The 22,500-nt window shown below is 38.7% G+C and overlaps 1 protein-coding gene across 1 annotated transcript; it reads right to left on the reverse strand.

The window, feature by feature from the left end:
• Positions 1-241: 241 nt before the first annotated feature.
• On the reverse strand, positions 242-21,664 carry SUCLA2 (succinate-CoA ligase ADP-forming beta subunit). Its single transcript, XM_027674380.1, has 11 exons — positions 21,539-21,664; positions 19,720-19,903; positions 10,515-10,614; positions 10,155-10,317; positions 7,335-7,463; positions 6,777-6,915; positions 5,226-5,387; positions 5,002-5,144; positions 2,513-2,633; positions 2,145-2,233; positions 242-1,053 (listed from the first exon to the last, which is right to left on the reverse strand). Exons 1-11 carry the CDS (start codon positions 21,623-21,625, stop codon positions 979-981), a joined length of 1,392 nt encoding a protein of 463 aa, XP_027530181.1. The 5' UTR covers positions 21,626-21,664; the 3' UTR covers positions 242-978.
• Between the last annotated feature and the right edge of the window lie 836 nt (positions 21,665-22,500).

A 22,500-nucleotide genomic window follows, 5' to 3' on the forward strand; every position in this document is an offset into this window, starting at 1 on the left:
GTGCAGATATCAGTTATGGACTCTTTAGTAGGATGTTTTATGCATGACATCTGTCCAAGCTTTTCAACAGAAGTGCACATGGTTTTAATCACACAGTGCATTTCAAGGAGGAAAAAAATTAACATATATGCCACTGTAACTGTACTCCTAAAAAGCTTTTAGTTTGCTATCTTAAATTATGGTTTAATCCATGAGTATATGCAATTTTTAAAAATGGTAACAAATAAAGAAAAAGCCAGTAAAAGTTTTGGGAGATATTTTATTAATGTACAACTTTATTAGCAATGTACAAGAGACATTTTAATTATCTATGTATCCTGTCTCCTTGAAGTTTGGTAAATGCTTGTTCATATATAAAACTACACAATGCTTTTTTGCGAAGACTGGAAATTGTGAAAATCTAAGTGCTACAGTATATTTTGTAGTGATTTAACACGTTGTCCAGAAGAGTTACCAGTTACTTCAGTGAAGGACTTCTAAAAATATTTCTGATCAAGTTCAAATGCATCTGTTCATAAATAATGATTGATTTGCTCATGTCCATTGTACTGCTAAGTACCACTGTCTCCAACATAAAATACCGTTTCAATACATTTCTCCACATGGACAACTAGATAATCCAGTCATATTTACTTTTAGCCAAGTCTAATACAACTTTACAAGTAAAGTAACTTCAAAATTTATTCAGAATAATTATTTTTCAACCAGAAGCTTTACTTTGGACAATGCAGAAGTATATTGCAAGTGACATTCTGCAGCAAAAGCTGGAGGCTTGAGAATAACAATGAAGAGAGACTAAGTATCAGCAATACACGCTTTTACAAGAATTCTGACCATTCTGAATGTTAACATTAAAGACCAGATACTTAAGTTTGTGCGCCTGTCAATCAATACCTCCACAAAAAGAAAAATTAAAAATATCCCATGGAACACAGTATTTCAGAGAACATGTTAGACACTGGCATGACATTTCTCAGATCAAATTGGTAACTGAAATTTAACATCCACCTGAGCTTGCTTTGCTAAGCTTACTATTTCAGACAGCTTCACCACCTGAAAAACAGAAAATAATGATTTAAGTTCAAAACAATCCTAACTTGACTGAGCTGGATCAATCTTTTTAAACAAAGTAATGCCAGAGAATCATCAGTAAGATCTTAAAGGGGGAGGTGGGTGCAGGATTATTACCTAGTTCAGTACTTCTTAACCACCTTTAAATGAAAGATAGTCAGGTCTTCTAGAAAACATCTGAGTTAATAATGTTTGTTTCTTATTTACAACCAAATATCTTGATAACATGCTAAAAGTTTTAAATTTTATGTGCCACTCTATTATCCTGGGAGCTGTTGGGGTATCTGCTCACAAGAGAGTCTATATGTCTAGAACTATTTCTTCTCTGAGTTCTTATTGCAAGCATTTCTGGATCTTATTTTGATACCTTATGAAGCCTCATCTTCTCTTGCATAACAACTCTAAATCTCTCTGAATTACTTCCTGCTTAGAATGAATTGTTATAACCAAGTAAGTGGTTCTGCAGAAGAAAAGAAAGACTCAGAAATGTGTTTCCCCATGATACAAAATCCACCAGATGCCTTCTAACTTTCTGCAGATCAAAAATTTTCATCTTTACTGTTGCTACATATTCCTAGTATGATTCGCAAAAACAAAGCAAGGTAAATACACCCCAAAAAAAAATCACAAACAATGTGTCTGCATGTCTGACTTTCTAATTATCTTATGAGGCAACAGGGTGATCAACTACAGTTTTAATCATGCACACTGAAATCTAGTGGTGTATCAAAGGAAGTGTTACATTGCATTTTTTCATCCACCTCAATTTACATATTTTCTCAAAATTAATAAAGCTAAGCTCTTAGCCATTCGCGTACCAAGGGGAGTGACTGATCTGATCACTGGTCTGGTTTTCGTTTATGGGGCTTAATAGCTTCTGCCTGCATAGTTGTTTCCCTGACAAACTATGTACTTACCAAGTTGTTAAACACTTGCTTCAGGCTCTGATAATAATAACTGGCACTGTGATTTATTCTAAGCTACCTTAAGTTGATTGAATGGAGTTTCAACTTTTCAATACTCTGCAACAGATGCTATGTTTTGAAAAGAATATTCATAACCAGCTATCTTACCATTTTTGCAGCTTCATCCAAGTCGTCACATGCAAGGATTTTGAGGCCGCTAGCTGTTATTAAAGCTTTGGCATCATCAACTCGTGTACCTTAAGAAACAGATAAAATGCCACTCATTGAACAGGAGAGTACTACTACTAGGGAGCCTCTTCCAAAAGTTAGTGAATAAATTTAGAAGACACCTTTAGTAGTTTCAAAGCAGGAAGTCTCTTTTTATTAACTTGCCAACCCTTACCATCTAAACTCAGGGTTTGCCTTATTTTTCCATAGACTTCAACTTACAGGCAACTTGCTACACAATATACAAGCTCAATAACAGTTGTCAATATGGACAGAAATATATCCAAATATATATGAAGCACACTCACCTTGCAACCGTACCACAATAGGGATTTTTAGCTCCAAATCCTTTACTGCCATAACAATGCCTTGTGCTATAACGTCACATCGCATAATACCACCGAAAATATTTACCAGAATAGCCAGTACCTACAGAATCAATGACAATATTCCTGTTAAAAATGGCCAAAGGCACATCAGATAAAAGCAGAACTCAGCCTTTCAGCCTAAGAAAAATTCAAGCTCTTTAAATGTATTAAGGGACTCTGCAAAAGACAAGGAACATTTCTGTTCTAGAGAACACTGGCAACAGAAGTACAGTTCTATAAAGTACAGCAAAACATACAGCATAACATAGAGCAGAATAGTTGCTTCAGGAAATCAAATTTATCAACTGCTTGTCTTTCCGTTTCTAACAGTACTCCAGCAGAGGTACCTCCCACACCAGTACCTCCACATACTGAAGAAGCTGCGCTAAAGAACACAGAAAATTTTAAAAATTCTTACACAAGACAGTGTTTATACAGTTCACAAAAAAGCTAGCATGCTTAGAGTTAAGCTATCTGAAATAAATTTTATTCAGGAGGACTAAGCCGGCAGCTAAGGGATAATCTTTTTCCTACTCAAGCAGTGGAAAAGAAGAGTAAAAAGATCGCAGTCAATGGTGAAAAATGAAATAAAGCAGGAGCCAAAATGGATAAACAGCCTTGAAGGACAGAATAAACTTAACAAGACAAAACATTCCTGTGCAAGTGGTTAATAAACAGTAACCTGGTTCTCATTATCTTGCAATTAGACTAGCTCATCTTGTTACATCGTTACTGCTCCTGCTACTGATGGGCAGAAGCAACTGAGACTGACACCCCAGAAGGCTGTTCCAAACTAGCCCTGAACTGAATCCTGAGTGCTAGCCAGAGTGCAGTCCATGACACCAGCAGGCTGCACTGCTTTGACTTTCAGCACCAGCAATACCAGTTATAGTCATAGTTTTTTGATAAAAGAGTGAGCAGCTGAAAGAAGGCAGAAAGGAAAAGTTGTATTAAGTCTGTTTGGACACCCTCTATCCATACATCAGCAGAAAACTGGCATTGCAAAAACTGGTCCCAAATCACCAACCCCCAGATTCTTCCTTGTTTTCTTCTTTTCTCTCGGCAATTTAGATGTTCTGTGCCTGTGTCGCTCAGTGTTCCCTCAATTCGCCGGGAGAATGTGAAGAAAGAACAAGTCTTATGAGGAGTGGCTGAGGGAGCTGGGGTTGTTTAGCCTGGAGAAAAGGAGGTTCAGGGGGACCTTATGGCTCTCTACAACTACTTGAAAGAAGGTTGTAGTGAGGTAGGGGTTGGTCTTTCCTCCCAAATAACCAGTAAAACAAGAGGAAATGGCTTCAAGTTGCACCAGGGGAGTTTTAGATTGGATACCGGGAAAAATTTCTTTCCCTCAAGTGTTGTTAAGCATTCACACAAGCCACCCAGGGAAGTGGTTGAGCCCCCAACCCTAAGTTATTTAAAGGACTTGTAGACATGGTGCTCAGGGACATGGTTTAGTGCAGAACTGGGTAGTGTTAGACTTCTGGTTGGACTCAATTTTCAAGGTCTTTTCCAATTTAAATGGTTCAATGATTCTAAACGCTCTTGCAGAGTGTGTCAGACTCTGCATTTGGTAATAAAAGTCTTTCCAATAAGGCGGAGACTAAGCTCCTTCGTTAAATCACTCACTATTTGTTTCTGGCCCCTTCCCCAACATTCTGGTGCAAAAGTAGCATATCATTACCAGGTTCTGCAAGTCACTCCCATCTTTTTCTGTTACCCCTTTTTTAATATTTTTCTTTCTTTTTAAAAAGTCCCAAACTGCCAAGTTCCCACTGAGATAAGCACCTCTTATGCAGACCATCAATTCAGTCCTCACATTATTTTTCTGGGATAGTACAGCTCTTCCTCTAGTTTCAACCGATTTATTATTTTAATAACATCCAAACACTTCTGATAAACTTTTAATAGGATGAAACATTAATGCCCTTCCAAGCCCATTACAAAGTTATTTTATCTTACATTACACATAACCAGTACTTTAGAAACTTGTTTGTGCACAGCACAGCAAACTCATCTCTACAGCTCTATGCACGAAGCAGACCCAACTGCAAAATGGGTCCAAGAGAAAAAAAAAGGTGGAAACTCATCCAAATACTGCTTTCTGTTTGAACACTGGGCTGTGGGAGTTTCCAACTCCAAGATTTCTGGAAAGATTCAAATACAACTCTAACTTCAACAAGAAAACACAAAACTGTCTACTCAGTACACAGCCAAAGAACCTATTTTTTAAAAAGGGAAAAAATGCAATAGGTTTTCATGCCTCCTTCATCTGCACCAAGATTAAACTAACATCTCCATCTTTTTCCCTTTCTCATTCTATTCTTATAAAAACATGTTTTCTGCAGAGCATGCATGCACTAAGCATTGTCTTCCAAATCCCAGCCTGTTTACCACTGTGTAGGACCTTGATATGCCAACTCTTCCCTCACCTTTTTATCAGAAGTAATAAGCTTAAAGGCTTCTGTCACTTGCTGCACTGTAGCACCACCACCAACATCAAGGAAGTTTGCTGGAGTTCCGCCGTGAAGTTTAATTATATCCATTGTGGCCATAGCTAAACCAGCACCATTGACTACATGAGAATAAAGATAACATTTAGGACTTCAGTTTATAAATCCATTAGGACATTTAACATTCATTAAATAGAACATACCTAAGCAGCCTATGTTTCCATCCAATCCTATATAATTGAGATCTGCTTTTGCAGCATCCTTGTCTCTTTGGTCTTCCTGTGTCCAATCCTGCATATCAAAGATCTTCTTCTGACGATAGGCTGAATTACTGTCAAAGTTTATCTTTGCATCCATGCACATCACTGAAAGCAAAAAAAAACCCCACAACTAACCATCATTTAATATCAGAATAACAGTTCAACGGCTACATGAATGTGTTAAAGTATGTTAAGCCAAACTAGGCAGCTAGGTCATACAGTCCAAGCACAGTTTTGCGGAAAAGACACACTTAGCACTGCAACTACACACAAGATTCTCTCCAGTTTACCCACACAATCAGTTAAATACCTTTAACTGCACAAAAAGGAGAACAGCTATTTCTTGAGACACTCTAAAAACAAAAAAGCTTACAACAAGTTTGATAAATCTGGGCAAATTATGCTTCACTAATTAGCATATAATTAATCACTACAGAAGATCTCTGGTTTGAGGGTTTTTTAATCCCTCTTAGTTTTTTGCTTTTAGATTAAATATATATAGTGTGGGTGCATGCATGTAAGCACACAAACACAATGAAAAAAGGTCTGAGTTGGAAGAAAAGGTGTTGGGAGAAAACACAAAACTAAGTTTTACTTAGATATAGCAGGTGACGTGGAAAACCTAGAGTATTCTTTACCTCAGAACTAAGTTTCTGTCTGTACAAATGTATCCCTTGATTTCTATCCCTCACTACAAATGATATAAAAATGACAAAGTACAAGAAACAGATGGGAGAGACTGCTCCATACCATTAATTTAAGTAGTATTATTTAAAAGAAAAAAAAAAAAGGACACTACCACAAAAAAAAAAATCAAACCAAACCAAAAAAACCCACACAAACAAACAAACAAAAACAACAACAACAACAAAAAACAGTAACAACCCGAGTTCAAGTACAAATATTCTCTACAGATTTATTTTTTACTGAGAGGGGAATTGGCTGTGATTGAATAACTGTTCTGCAATTGCATATGCTAAAAACACAATAAACATAAAGATATTATTTAATACATCAATAATGTCTTTCAATACATCAAACTCAATCATTCAGTCATTCTGATGCCTGAATAGTAAAGGCAGGAGATTTCTAGAAGGTACTACTATTCCGGTTACCTCTACAGTACCAATTTGAATACATGAGATGGGTCAAGTTTCAATTCATGAATTTTGAAAAGACCTAATTTCCACGAATGCCTTATCCTGGGTAGTCACTCAAGAGTGGAAGATGTGTTCTTTAAAAAAAAAAATAACAACCTTGCAAAATTAAAAAAGGGAGCTTCTTAAACTTAGGATCCTACTTAGCAATTTAGAGCAGATATCTACTATGTTTAGATTAGTCAAATCTATATGCTTTATTAAATTTGTTTTTCACCATACCATGTTAACACTAAATCCTCTTGCTGTATACAGCTAAAGTTTTAGCAGTGCAAAGCAGGCAAGATTTACAAAAACATCAAGGTGGTACATGAAAAATACGAGTAAGAAACATTACCAACTCCTGATGCGTCTTCCACCATAGGATTTATTTCTATCATAGTAGCATCATATTTCAGAAAAAGATTATATAATTTGATCATATTTTCAGCTGCTTCGTCCACCAGATTAGGAGGAAATCCCATTTTCTGGGCAAGCTGAAAGTAAAAGATTGGTTATCAGTTAATTCATGTTAGAGGTGTCTCAGTTTAGCTATTATTTCAGTGTCAATTGAATTTACAGATGTAGAACCTGTCCTGTCTACCTGAGGGAAACAAAAGAGTAACTCTTAGGTTTGAAAAGATTGTTTTCAATACAAAACACTGCATTTATCCTAAAACACAGCTAGTAAAAATTTATCATCACATGCCTTTACAAACCCATATAAAAGCTAGATAAAGCACTGCCAAGTAGTTGGATTTACACTATCACCTGAAAATACTCAAATATCTAGTTTTAATCTGTTTCAAAAAAGGGTTTATGACAACTCAGTAGGCTGAATACATACACACTTTACAAAATTTAGAAGCAACCCTCCCATCCTTGGCAATGTGTACTTTCCCACATTAACAATTACCCTAACAGCTTGCTCCTTTTTTATGCCTTCTACTATATCAATGGGTTCCTTAATTATCGCGTCAGGATTCTCTGCAGCAACATCTTCAATATTAACACCACCCTGAGAACTGCCTATCAGCACAGGACCCTAGAACAGAGAGGGGAAAAAAAAAGTATAAGTAATTTTATACCAAAGAATTGAAACTCTGTTCTTCCCATATGATACCTCACAGCAATAAAACCTTGTTAGAATTTTTTTTTTGTTTGAGCATTTTACTTGTATGCTCTGAGGAGAGTGTTATTATCTACTCAATACTTCTATGTAAAACTTTTTAATAATACTTTCCAAATTTTAGGGTGTACGTTGGGTCTAATTTCTTTTAAAAAGGAATACTGTCCTTTGTGTCCACTGTAGCAACAGAGCAATTAACACAGACATACTAGTTTTAAATTTTGATAGAAAGATTCAACTTAGTAATCATATGAATTTTATCTTTTAGGTTGTCACTAGAAAAAGAACAACCTTCTCATCTCCATGTTCTCCACTAACCCCTATACAAACACTGATCAAACATCAGGCACTCATTTATTCATTCTGCCATGCTCCAACTTCAAGGACAAATGTAAGTGTGCAAAACCTAGTGATAAATTACTACAAACCACACCTGTTCAGCAGCTATAGCCATCACTGAAAGTTAAATCATGGAGTTCTGACAAAACAGCACTGAATTATTCCATAATAAAAGAACCTAAGAAACCAGAATTGATAGCATTTGCAGTAGTTTTGTTGTTCGGGGGTTTTTTAAGCTGTCTAAATCTCAACAAAAGCATCAAGGACTTGGTATCATCGAACCTAAAAATCTCTCCTCCAGTTCACAGTTAAAACATAATCACTTGTAGCACCTCAACCTACCTTTCCTTATCAGCACCCATAATGGATTATGATCAGGGGTGTACTAAAGCATGGGTGTACTTATCAGCAGAGGTCTTAAACATTAAACAGCTTTATAACCGTTGACAATTAATTATAGAAAATGTGACTCTGGTTCAGAGAACATGCTTAATAACCACACCACTCTCCTCCCATTACCATCCTTCCAAATGGAAATATATAGCTGGCAAATTATCCTGCATCTAATAACAAGGTTCAACACAAACACATCATAAAAAACCAACCAAAGTGAACATTTTTGTCTAAAGCATAAACCCCTGTTGGCGAATAATATCCACGTCACCAAGTTCCAGTTTCAGCTGACTATTTTAGTCTTTTTCCCCCCCCTTAAAGGAAGAAGTTTGCAACATCAGGAATAAACATTGTGCACTATTCAATCCTCACACTTCCTTCTTTTGAAAGGCATTTCCTCATCGAGAGCATCCTATGCATGTTACAGCAACTACAAGCACATCTAAAAACATAACTTATAAAGTCAGCAGTAAAAACAAAGCACATCCCTATCACAAGGCAATAGCCCACACAGTATACTCAATATACACGAATAAGATTTATTTTTTTATACAAGAGCAAGAACAAGTCAGGAAAACATGTTTCCCTTCTTTATCTAATTGGCTTAAATCAGTTACAGGAAATTTTATTTCCACAAGGATCCTTGCTTATCGCTTACACGATTTTAAGAATCTAAATCTGCTGATTTACAGCATTTTAGCGCCACCCTTTGGCAAATCTGGGGTTCGTACAGCAACATTTCGATCTTCCCCGCTCTATTACAGCAAATATCAGAATGTAGGTGCCTAGGTCACATAATTGTACAACAATCGAACACAACGGATACTTTCCTATCAAAAAGAACACTACAGAGGAAGAGAAAGAAGCAAATACAATATTTAATTCCTAATACTGTTACAAAAAAAAAATAAATTAGAGTACAACTAGTTTTCTAATTTCTTCACAGAATATTATTTCATACTCACACCAGAAATACTCCAATTACCAAAACCAGTGCCTCTGCAAACTCTTAAGCATCTGAACAGATGCATCTGAACACAAAACCCAGATTTTGTTGAGCTTCAGAAAATAAAGTTCCAAGACCTGTTTTATCCCAGCTTCATTAAAATTATTTACCAATTCATGCTCTATGCTCCACAACAGAACACTTGTCTGTCAGAAAACACTGACTCATTTCAGTAATGCGGTTTGAATTGTAGCCTAAAAAACCACATACCCCCACACAGAGTTCATACAAGCAGAAAAGACTGTGGTATTCATTTTCCTGAAAGCTCTGAAGACAGACCTCTAGGCCCAAATCTACTTATCAATTCCTGAAGAGCACTGGCATAAGAAAGCTACCAGCACACTCAAAATCGAGGGACACACCCATACACCTCTAGAACCTTCCCACATTAGAGAAAAAGGATGTTTGATTTATACAGGACCATTTGCTCTTCCACAACACTTTTACTTATCTTGTTCCTGACACTCTTAAACAGTGTGTACATGTACATGCACACATATAGAACTTACTTTAAAAATATAGCTAATATGGGCATCCAGTAGTAAGTGCAAACTAAAACCAAAATGAAAATAACCCCCTCATTCCACCCATCTCCTCTTCAGCCATGTGACTCTGAACTTCAGTTGGGACTACCAATGCTCATTTATTATCCCGTAAATTTAAATTGTAGCATTTAAACTTCTTTAAAGCACTTAAAAACTAAGGCAATCATATAGTCAGAGATATTAGAAAACAATTTAGCTCATGTGCAGTTTTGATTTTCAAAAGCAAGCAAGTGAATAAACAGTACAATAAACAGTTTTGTTGATTTTTTAAAAATTCAGTTAAAACAAGTTAACTAGCTTACTTCTATTTCTCATATTACTCACTTGAAAAGACCTTTCCATTGTTATTGCAAAATAGTATTCTCTCCTGGGATATCTCCGCTCACAGATAAATACTTGATTGCATATCCTGCCCTTTTCTCCTGTCTGCTTGGTAAACAACTTCTTTCCAATCATTTTGGAGGAGATATCTTTTGCTTCTTCTGGACTAGAATAAAAGAAGCTCAGAATGTGACACAGAAACTGCTGAAAAAACAGAAGTAGCATAAAAAAAAATCTTACCTAATTTTTGTTATTTTAAGGTTAAGAAATAAAATACTTGTTTTAAAGAAAGCAATAGGTTCAATTCATAATGTGAAACTGTTAAGTTTTTCCATTTGGTTGGATAATTTAAAAACAACTTACGAAAAAACTATTTTCACTCCTCCTTTGAGGCCACCTTCAAATGTTCCTTTTCCTCTACCACCAGCTAAAACCTGTGCTTTTACCACAAGATCCTTTGTACCTAGAACAAAAGAAAACCCAAAAATTTGTCATCTCTAACTACTAAAACAAATTGCCCCAAGTAGAATAATAAAGGCTGCTTTAATTTTATCCCGCCTCCTCCACCCCCACCATTCAAAATACAAACATGTAAACTGAAGACTGTATTGTAGCTCACATAGATTATTCCAGAAGTCTCAAATAATTCACACATTGCAGCTTTAGGTTGCTCTGTGAACAAACCTTGGTGAATTAGTATCCAAAAGTGTTGGCACTTTGACTGTTCTGATACATCTTTAACATGTGTTTGAATCACAAGTGATTAAGCACCTAGTAAGAAATTGTTAGCATCTCACAGACTATTAACAAGATGAAACTGAATACCTGACACACTGTAATCCAAGATTTTCCTCAGTCAAGTACAAATACCCTATATCTGTAACCACTGTCTTCCCAGAAATGATGTGTAACTATAGCACTTATTCAAGTCAGCTTGCAGGTCTACAGCTTTCAGCAGAGCACTAATGCATGAGCTTGAGTGCTTCGCAGAATGCAGAGGCCTAAACGAATCCACTGTTTTTCCAAGAACAGGCAGAGTAAGCCCTTTAGTTGGCTTTAACTGTTTAAAAATCCTTTACAAAATATTCTTCCAGGTAGGGGAGACTGCGCATTTGGGTTTAAAAAGTAGAGTATGAGAATATAATTAAAATGAAACTGGGATATTCTGAAAGATTAAATGCAAAAAAAAAGAGTTCATAAAGTCATTTAAGGTGATAAAGGAAGAAAAACTAAGTCCTGAGTTACTATTCAAGTTCACTTAGAGTACAGAGTGCAACTAGATGGCAAGATGTTTAGAGCTGGCCCATTCACATTTGTTCAGCACATCCCATCTCTTCTCATGCCACCATTAGTTGAGCCACTCTGGTCTTTCTGAGCAAAGAAAGAACTTGCTGTTTTCTTGGATGTGAAAAGGGAACCATGGAAAAGCCTAAGAAAAATTACAGTACTCAGGCAAAAGTAGCCACTACACATACTGAGGAAGATCATGGCAGACATAAAGAAGTTGTATTGATTCCTATTTTGACCTGCATCCTGCTTGGGCAGGTAAAATTAAACTTGCATAATATCACAAGCTAGGGAGGCTATAAAAAAAGGGAATACTCAAGTTACTACTCCCAACTAGCTACTGGTTGATTTTACTTCTTGACTGCCTACCTATCAACAGATCTCTGAATTCACAACTGATTTAAAGCGCTTTTTTTTCCACAAGAAGCATGAAGGTTATGAACACACAAGTATATGTCAACTTATTACAGTCTATGATTCTAACATTTAATTCAGTTCCTGAAGATAACTATATTTTTATAGCTACCAAGTATTGGCAGTCAAGTAAGATAACATACTTGATAGAAGCCACACAAGACTTAATTTTACGCAGTTACTCTAAGTACTGAGCCCGCTTTAGGAAACACTAAGCGTCATGTATGAATAAGACTGAAGTAGCAGCTTCATGGATAAATGAAGCCATGTACTCCAACATGCAAGATTAAAGTTCCATCCATCTGAAAACAATTTACCTTGTACGTAAAAGGACCACGACTTTCCAGTGTTAGTATAAAAGAGAGGAAAATACTTTCTTATCTGTGAAGAGGTTAACAAAACCCACCACCTCACACTTGTTCCCTTGCTCATAGAGGACCTACCAGGGCTCCTCCACAAGGATCTGAGGTGCCTCAAATATTTAAGATCTAATATATTCACAGAGTTATTTTACTATTTTGAGGTTTCCATGGAAGATCTGGCAATGTTTCAGAAGCAACATACTTATCAATCAAGACTAAAAGATTTAACTTACAGTCCACTAGTAAGTTCAGAAGAGAGGGTCCTATTTCTCCACTCTACTTTTCATTTCCTACACAAGTCCAGAAGCTAAAAAGCTGCTATTACAGAGAAGTTTTCAGGAAAGCCAAAAGTTCACCCACAGGCACCTCTTTGTGGTGGTCATTCCTCCTAGCAATAAAGACCAGAATCTGAACAAGTGAAAACTAGATCCCAACTAGTGCTCTGGCAATACCTCAGCTGGAATATCACACTTAGCGCTGGACATAGAAGTTTTTTCTGGCTACTAGGATGATCATTGAAATTAAGAGATAACCTCAAAAGAAGAAACTAAAGGAGCTTAGCACTTCTTTAAATCTATCAAAGGAGAAGAAAGCAGAAATACAATTACAGTCTTCAGCCATACCTGTGCAGGATAGAACAAGAACACACAACTATGGTGTGACTCTTGGGGATGGTTCTCTGCAGGGCTAGGAGTTGCACTCAATGATCCTTGTGGGTCCCTTCCAACTCGGCATATTCTGTGATTCTGTGAACTACATGTACATCATTCATTCCAGTTTCTGTTCTACACCAGCCAAAAACAAAAGCCACCTACCAAGGGAAGTCAGTTTTAAAACAGTGCAAGAGAAAAAGACCCTTCTTTAAACAAAAGATAATGAAGCCTGCCAGGAGATGGGAAAGAAGAACAGAAGAGTCAAAAGGAACTGGGTAGAGATGTTCCCTCTGATACTTCTAAGACAAGAAATATGAATGCTGAGGGAAAATGAGGGGTAATGGACAGCAAAAATAGGCAGGCTAACAACTGCCCTAAATACTATATTCTTTTGTCCTTAGGTAGAGTATTGGGCTAAATGCATCACTGCTCTGATTCCGTAAGATGTTTCTTTAAAATGTCATTATTATGCATTATTAAACTTTGTCAACATCTGAAAGAAACTGTGGGAAAAACAACTTTTAACTTTTCACAATCAGTTTGGCCATAACATCATTGGACTATCCCTTATGCAACAACTGTGTCATTAAATGAGCAGGATATTAATGATTTGTAAATTGTTTCCTACAGCACTCCAAGCAGACTGCTTGATTGCATAAACACATAATACTTCAAGGTTTATTTAACCAGCTATGTTTACAAGCAATTAAGCTGCACAAATGTACCTGAAACAAAATTTAAGATAATATGTCCCAAGAAAACCATAACTTAAGCCATCATGCAGGAAGTTTATTGTTCAATAAACATTTTTTCCTATATAAAATTACCCTAAAACTAGAGGACAGAAATGTTTGCTCATACACCCCATGTGCAGTGTTAGAGCTGCAGCACTGTCACACAATCTGACAGAGAACTGCTGATACACGGTAACGCAAGGAAAAAAATTGGAAACCAGCAGCTACTATAGTTTTCTACTCAGTATCAACAGTTGTACCCTTGTGTTTTGCTTACATGGCTTTGAAACACTGCTAGGCTTCTGTTTCAATAAAATATAGCAGTTTCTGCCCTAGAGCAGGTACCCACATACAAAGCCAGGACAGTTTATGTCAACAAACACAATCCCACAGAAGTCCTATACCGCCTTCTGTCTTCAGCTTTTCACTCCAGTCTTTTCTTGTGCCAGCATAAGCATTTGTGTGATCATGCCTTGAGAAGAGCAATTCCCTGAAGGCAAAAGCTCATACAGCAGACAGTACTTTTGCAGACTTATGCGCCACATGCCATGCACATGCACATGCACAGGGACACTTCGGCGAGCAGAACCTCAGCTTTCAGCAGCAGTAACAAACCATAAAGACTTAACACAGGGCCCTAGAACATCAGTACAGACAATGTCCCAGGTAAGCAAGCTACAGGCCAAGGCACAAATCTCAGAACAAGCATTTGTTAAGCGTCATGTTTCCATGTTAATGGCAGTCAGCACTAAACACACATGTAAGTAGCACAGCCTGAAAAAAAATCAGGAAATGTTTAGAAAATTAAGAGTAGATACCAATGAGTACAGGTGTCTGAAATCAGCAGAATGCTGACTTAGCACTAACGTGTTCAGGACAAACTTTATGAAAACGTTCTGCTTTACAAGTTTCCATTCTGACTTTTGTCAAATCGCATTAATAGCCACTTCTCTGCCCAACACTAACTGTAGCAGCAGTACTGCATTCCACATATTACAGATGCCTTCATGATAACTATGCAAGCCTAATCTACTCTGACAAGACAGACAACAATAGAAGGCAGTGACAGGTTAGTTACACAAGTGTCAACCAAGTTCTCAACTACCATTCATCTGCAAACTTATCCTGGGAGAGAGACAGAGACACATAACTTTTGCCTCAGCTAGTATTTCAAAGTTCTCCTACCAGAAAAAGTAACTCTCTAGTTATAACACAAACTATGTTTTTTATTGCACAGATACAATAACAGCTACAATCCTAAACATCCACTGGTCAGATTATGTGACCAACACATCTGTTCTTGAACAGGCGGCAATCACAAGTATTGAGGCCATGCTACTGAGAACGCAGCTGCGATGGGCAGGGCACGTCTCCAGGATGAAGGACCACCGCCTCCCTAAGATCCTGCTTTATGGTGAACTTGCCACCGGCTGCCACAAGAGAGGAGCCCCGAAGAAAAGATACAAGGACTCCCTGAAGCAACAACTCAGCCTCGGGCATATTGATCACCATAACTGGTCTACTCTGGCCTCCAATCGGGAGGCCTGGAGACACACCATCTATAACGCTGCTGATGTTTTTGAGAAAGCGCGCAGGATCACCCTTGAGGAGAAAAGACAACGCAGAAAGAATCGTGCCTTGCAGAGTATACCATCTAAGGAGACTTTCTGCTGTGTCTTTTGCAACCGGACTTGCCTTTCTCGTATTGGCCTTTTTAGCCACCAACGCGCTTGCAAGAAACGTGGGTAGAGCCCTTCCCAGATCTTCGTTCATGAAGCCTAGCCATGACAATAACAGCTCTAAGTTTAAACAATACAGTTGTATTTACTGGTGTTAGGAAGCAAAAAGATAGGCTTGCAACTAAAAACAGAAGTGTCAACCCAAACAATATGCTGACCCTAACTCTGTCAACAGAGGCAGAGAATCTCTTCAGATATATGGTCTGCATTTTGTTAGTAAGTACAGTTATTTAGAATTCTAACTTAAAAATCACATTTTTTTCAGCATTTGAAACTTTTGAGTGTTCAAAGATTCATTGCACACAAATCAGAAGTATGATTATTGAAATAATTATGTGCCAGGAATCTTCATACTTTCACTGAAAGGACCACACCAGTCAGGAGAGCAAACAGATGTTTTGCTATTACAAAATATTTTCTACACAAATACTTCCTGACATTATTCAACTGCATCAAGTTCATCATCAGCTCACAAGACAGGTTTGGTTTTGGCAACAGCCTAACTCAAGCAATTAAAACACAGAGGTCAAAATCTGAATCTGCTGGTTAGACAAGTTTATTTTAATTAGTGAATTATCATCAACAACATGTTTTGGTATTTTAACTTCAAAGGAATAAAGCACTATAGAAGAAAGCAAAAGCTAAAGCAAAATGTAAGCTTCAGATGCCAAAAAGTTAACATTTTCCAGAATTTAAGTACATGTTTGGTTTCTAGACTACTACCTGCTACTGCTGGTTATCTAGAGATTTTGACCAGGTAAGTAGAAACATAACTGCATGATTTTTTTAACACCTGGGGGATTTCTGCACAAATTTGCCACTTAGATCATCATCCATGTCCTACAGCATCTGAATAAACACTCTGGAGTTTCAGACTCTACTATCTAATGTCTTTTAGGTTGTCAGTAGAGTCAAGCAGGTAAATGACCAACGGGGAAAACTGATAATGGCGAAACAACCAAAAAAATACTAGGAACAAAATCTAGACATGAGCTTTGAGTATGACATAGAACAAATAAAAAACCCAACAACTTAACCACAGACTACCAAGGAAGGTGTGGCACACACTAGGGAAGAAAACACCCTAGCTTTCGTGCCACAGTGGCTGGAATACCTTTCTTTTGAAAAGCTAATAAAGAAAAAGCACTTTATATAAAAAAATTATTTCACACATTGTACTACACTTTGATTTCTGACTAAATCAAGCCTGAGAGAAAAATTTCTATTTATAAATCTACCCCGGTTTACACATCACTATTTTGTTGGGGTTTTTTTTAAACAGATACAGGTTGTATACTTAAGCCATAGATGGAAAAATAAATAATATCTAAAAGCACTTAAGAGGTTTCAATAACATTGAAAAGACCTTAAGAGGTCTGAAAAACCATCTATTAATCACAGAACTTTCAGCAGGAATACAGCCAAGCCAATTATTTGAGTCATTCTGTAGAAAGCATACCCAAAATAGAACATTCTTTATAAACCACACAGATATGGAGCTGCACTAGATCTCTTAAACTGCAATAGCAAAAGCAGCAGACTACATCGCTTTCAGTCTCCTTTCAAAAACTTTGAAGTAGAAAAGTGAAATGTTATGCACTCAGTTCTCAACACCTCCTATTCTGTACACATTTCTGTTTTTCTAAAATTTGACACTGCCATTAACATAAAGCTGTGGGATTCACTATCTGAAAATTCGACATAACTACTGGAACACAAAAGCTTCTTCAAGATATTAATGACTTTAAAAGTTTTACTTCTCAAATCATCATGAGCATAAATATATGCTATAAAAGAAAAGCAGGCTTTGCTACAGGCATACAATATGTCACTCCCTTCCACACACCCATTACCAGAGGAAGGTGTCAGGAAGCATCAAAATCTCAGTTACAGCAATACGTACACTTTCATAGGTGCTGTCTTAGCTCAGCAGAACACACTATTTGAAATGTATAACATTGCTGTTTGTTATCTGCTATCACACTGATAAAGCATATGTTCTTCAAGAAATAGTCTTTAGGTTCATTAGTCATGTTCTTGATAATAAACACATATCAGCTTCTAAATCAGAACTGCTCACATGCTAGCTGGAATGCACACATGGCTGAGAGCAAACCATAAGCTTGGAGGCAATCATCAAGACATGCTGCAGCCTCTTATCAACACTCAGGAACAGAACTCAGTTCATTTTTTCAAAATTTAAGCGAGATGTTAATGTAACACTAATTCAGCTACAGCCACAGCTAACAATGATAATCACTGTTAATGGGAAGTTGTATTTGTTATACATTGGATAAAAAGTTACCCATTTCTAAGTGAAGTATTTGCAAAAGAAATTCAATCCCAAACTCAACCTTTAGTCAGAAATCTGCTCTGTGTAAATTTATCAGGAGCATGTGGTTCAGCACTAGGGAAACAGAGCAAAGAGTACTACCAACTATCTTTGTAACAGTTTAGACACACATTTGAAAAAACAGTTTTAACACAAAAAGAAACAAAAAATAATTTCATATCTACTGGCAACTACTCTTACACAACAAAAATAAACAATGAGCAGGTGGACCAAAAAAGTGAATTTTTTTCATTCTGCTAGAGATTTAGTTTGTTTGGTTTGGGTTTTGTTGGGTTTTTTTAAGTACATACTAAATGAAAACTGGTGGGTAAACGGCAACAATAACAAAGAAAACGAAAACACTGGAGCAAAGGATAATCTGTCACCATTCAGAATAAGTTTATGTTTGAGAATGCCTCAAAAATTCAAGATCCTTCAGTGTGTTCTTCCTTTTGGGAAGTCTTCCTTTCCTCATCTCAGCCACAGTGTTGAATACACACTAACTTCAACAAAGTATTTGGCTGTCAACCAGAAGCCCTGAATTCCTTTACTGAAGGATGCTAACTCACACACTGCACAACTTCATTTTTCTGATCTGCAAGAAATTGCACAGAGCCAGATAAGAGGAATACCTGTGACATCACATGAATGACACAGAGCTATAAACCAGCAGTTGGACGTACCTACTTTGCTACAGGATCCCACTCCGAACAAGGAACAAAACAAAGGAACCCTGACCTATGAGTTTCTGGGCTGTTGATTAAAGAGCCACAGACAAAGGCTGTCTGTCTCATTTGCCACTAGCAAGATCTGTGCAAATATTAAAGTAGAGCAAAGGGGTATGCCTGATTTGTGAAGTTCTGATCATGCTACAAGCTCACTCTTGACAGAAGGCGAGGATCTGAATTTTAAACCATTCTCAGAAGTACTTTAGCATCTTCCTTTCATATTAATAAAATTATTATAATTTTGTATCATTTACTCTCTAACAGAAACAAGATAAAGAAAGCAGGTAGACCATATTTGAATTTCTGGGACATCAGATCTGAAGGAAAATCAGCTTTTCAGTTCCTTTCTATATTACAAAGTAGCATAACTTGCTCTAGAAGAAAAATTATCTTCTTTTTCAGATTTCATTTCTTAAATTAAATCTACACATGAAACTGAAATGAATCTAACAGAACCTATAACCTCAGGAATCACTACAAATATATCCATCTGAAGGTGAAAAGAGAGTTGGGCATGTACATAGGGGAGTAAAATACAACAAGCAACATTTTTCATTAAAACTATGTGACAAGCCTACTACACCTTTCTGGGGGAAAAAAAACCCAAATTTTAAACTAAAAAACAACCCAAACATGCAAATCAACTAACCAAAAAAAAACCCCACCTATTAATGCTCCACACAATAGAAGCTGATTCTATTTTACATTCAAATTAAACAAAAAATGTTACTAGCACACATAGTAGGTAAAGTGGCAAATTAATAGGCAGAGTCAAGTCCAAATTAAAGTTCAGCCTAAATAAGGTATTTAAGCACCAGGCAAATGAGATTGGATACTTTTTCCACCAAAAATCCAGGAATTAAGTGTATAACTACAAGCCATTGAAGTGCTCCCCTCCTGTATGAAGTAGGTGCATTCTGCCAGAAAAGCATGCTCACAAAGGATAGGATTTTACTCTTCTTCCGCAGCCTAAAGGCAGGTATGTTTTGCATCTTCTGCTCTCTATGACATCTTGTCACCACCACTGAAGCTCTTCACACAAGATTTCCCTTAAGTTTGCTTGAAAGCAGAAAGAAATCCAGGATTTGCAGAGTCTATTACTCATCTCAAAGAAGTTTAGGTAGTTATATTAGTCTAGGCTACTACAATTTATACCTGACCTATTCCTTCTTAACAGGAAGGTTGCTTCACAGGAAGGGCTCTCTTAAAGAGAAGGTTTATTCAGAACTCCAATGAATGCCTTACCACGAAAGAGAAAAAGTAGTTACACCTTGTATCAATCCCATGCCTATTTGTAAAAGTTCTCCTTAATATTATACCTATTTCTTTTGCTATTTTGTAAGCTTCGTCTGGTGTCTTGGCAACTACTCCATGTGGAACAGAAATACCAGCCTCCTTCAACAGTCCCATGCTCAGGTATTCATGGAGCGACAGCCTCCTCTGTTGCTGTTGTTGCACCTGAAATCCATGATTGTTGAGTATTCCTGGACCTCCAGCGAGTGCCTGAAGGAAAAGAATAAAAAAAAGAAAACAAAAACAACAAAGAACATGACTGTTGTGAAAAACTGCCCTCTTTGTTTAGGTTAAAAAAAGTCTACATATTAAACAAGTACAGTTCAGTGTCCTAATGCAAACACCTGAACACTTAATCCTACCATTCTACATTAGTCATTCATGTCTAGTCAGGTATTTGGGTTTGGAGGTTTTATTGGGCAGTGGACTCTCACTGCTGCAACCCAGGTTCGAATCCCAGTCCCCCGGGCAGATGGAGTTCGTTAGCCCTGTGAGGCCATCCATCTATGAGAAGGACACTCTAAACAAACCTACGTCCTGAGGACCTCACTGCCATTGTCCAAGCTTGCTTGGCCCCGGCAGATGAACCTTAGGATTAAAGGGTGGGCTCAGTTCAGCGCAGGCTGTGTCTCACCTAAAAAATCCATCGCGCAGGCTGGAAAGGTAAAAGACCTTTCCCCAAATCTTCGTTCACGAAGATTGGCCATTATTATTGGGCAGTGGAAAAGAGCTGGTGAAGCTGCTAGCACTGACAAGGACTGGCAGGGTTAAAACACCCCTGAGTATTTAGTTAACATTTAAGTACTTTAAGGAAAACACAAGGAATTTCAGAAGCATATTGTAACACGAAAATTAGTAGCAAAAAAAGTGAAAAACGTTTGCTGCTTTTTCCGTATTTCACTATACAGGAACAAGACCTTAATTTTTTACACACACAAAACAGCAAGCCCACAGAATTCAGCTAATCCATGAACAGAGATCAGCACCAAAAGATTCATGGTAAAAAGACTACAAACTTTTCCATTAATTTTAATTATTTTTTTTTTAGTATGCACCATTGACACAAGCACCGAAGCAAAAATCAGCCTGTATTAGAAAGTTTCTAACAGACCGGATTTTTAAGGTTTTTTTTGTTTTGCAAGCAGACAACACAAGAGCTTTACTACGACATTCCAAGTTAGCGAATCGGCAAGGCCTCCAAAGGATTCCTCCTGCAAGCAGGAGGCCCTTTCCTTGGCACAGAACCCAAGGGAGAGGCGCCGACTGACCGCCAGCCCCGGGAGGCCGCGCGTAACACGAGAGGGGCGCTCACAGCGACCCTCCCCCGTAGGTGGCAGGAGGAGGAAGTGGCACCGAGTGTCACCCACTGTGTCACACACAGCAGCCCCCGGAGCTCTTTCGTTTGCACCGCCTGCCAGGGGTGCTGCAGCCAAAACCAAGCCCGCGCCCCGCAATGGCATTCACAGGAACCAAGAGCAGAGGCTGGCGGAGATGCGAGCTGCAAGAATTTAACTGGCACAGCCCGACCTCTCCTATGGGCAAGGTGACGGCGGAGATGGAAACACTGGGTTTTCCAAGCAAGTTAGTGGAAGGGGACGCTGAAAAGGAATGGAAATGGAAGCACGCCGGAGAGCTGCCACACGCAAGAACAGCGTCTGCGGGGGGGCGAAGGTAAGCACAGGGCTGCCAGCCCTGCCAGCACCGCAGGGCAGAACGGCGGCGCGAGTGGGACGAGACGGCCGCTCCTCCCGCCGGCGCTACACAGGGAGCGACCGCGATCCCGATCCGGCTCTGCCTCGGCCCCGGCTCCGCCCGCCCGCCCCGTCTCCCGAGCGGCGGCTGTACCTTCCCCGCGGCGGAGCCCAGCGCGGCGCGGAAACCGGTGCCCCTCAGCCCGGCCGACGCCCGGCTGCAAATCATGGAGGCCGCCATAGCCGAGCCCCTTCGCCCTCAGGTGCCCCTGGCAGCGCGCACGCGCGGCTCCCGGCGGGGGCGGGGCAGGAAGCGCCTGGCGCGGCGCCTCTCCCGCGGTGACGCCCCGAGGGGAGGAGCGGCTCTGTGGCGTCCTCCTCGCCCGCTTGTTTTTCCAACTGTTCTGGTTTTAATAAAGGTTACTTTTTTCTGACAAGGTTCCTAAAAAGGGTTGTAATCCACCAACAACGTTTTTACCGTGTCGGCCTCGGCTGGCACCGCCTGTGTCGAAGGGGAGGAGAGGGGCACAGCCCCCTTCTGCCACCCCACCCTACCGGTTCAGCTTCAGAATGGAAATTTTTTCTATATTTTTACTCTGAGGAATTTTTTTTTTTCCTATTTCAGGGTATTTTTATGCAACAACTCAAACGCACCCATTATTTGACAGGACAAGAGGAAATGGCTTTAAATTGAAAGAGGGCAAGTTTAGATTAGACATTAGGAAGAAATTCTTTACTGAGGGTTGTGAAGCACTGTCACAGGCTGCCCAGAGAAGCTGTAGATGCCCCATCCCTGGAAGTGTTCAAGGCCAGATTGGATGGGGCTCTGAGCAAACTGGTCTAGTGGAAGGTTTCCCTACCCATTGTAGAAGGGTTGCAACTAGATGCTCTTTAAGGTCCCTTCCAACCCAAACTGTTCTATGATTCTATGACTGCAGTCTCAGTATTTCTACATATTTTGCAGCCTGTCTTCCCCCCGCCCCATACCAGGCCTGTCCCCCACCCTACACCACAAACTCCATTTCTGCCTGACGCGGCTCCAAGCTGAGACTCCCCCTCTGTGATTCATGGTCTCTACCTTTGTGGCCTTAAGTTGGTCACTGAGGAATTGAAGCA

The sequence above is a fragment of the Neopelma chrysocephalum genome, unplaced genomic scaffold (assembly GCF_003984885.1).
Source record: "Neopelma chrysocephalum unplaced genomic scaffold, ASM398488v2 Primary Assembly neopelma1_25, whole genome shotgun sequence".
Lineage (NCBI taxonomy): Eukaryota > Metazoa > Chordata > Aves > Passeriformes > Pipridae > Neopelma > Neopelma chrysocephalum.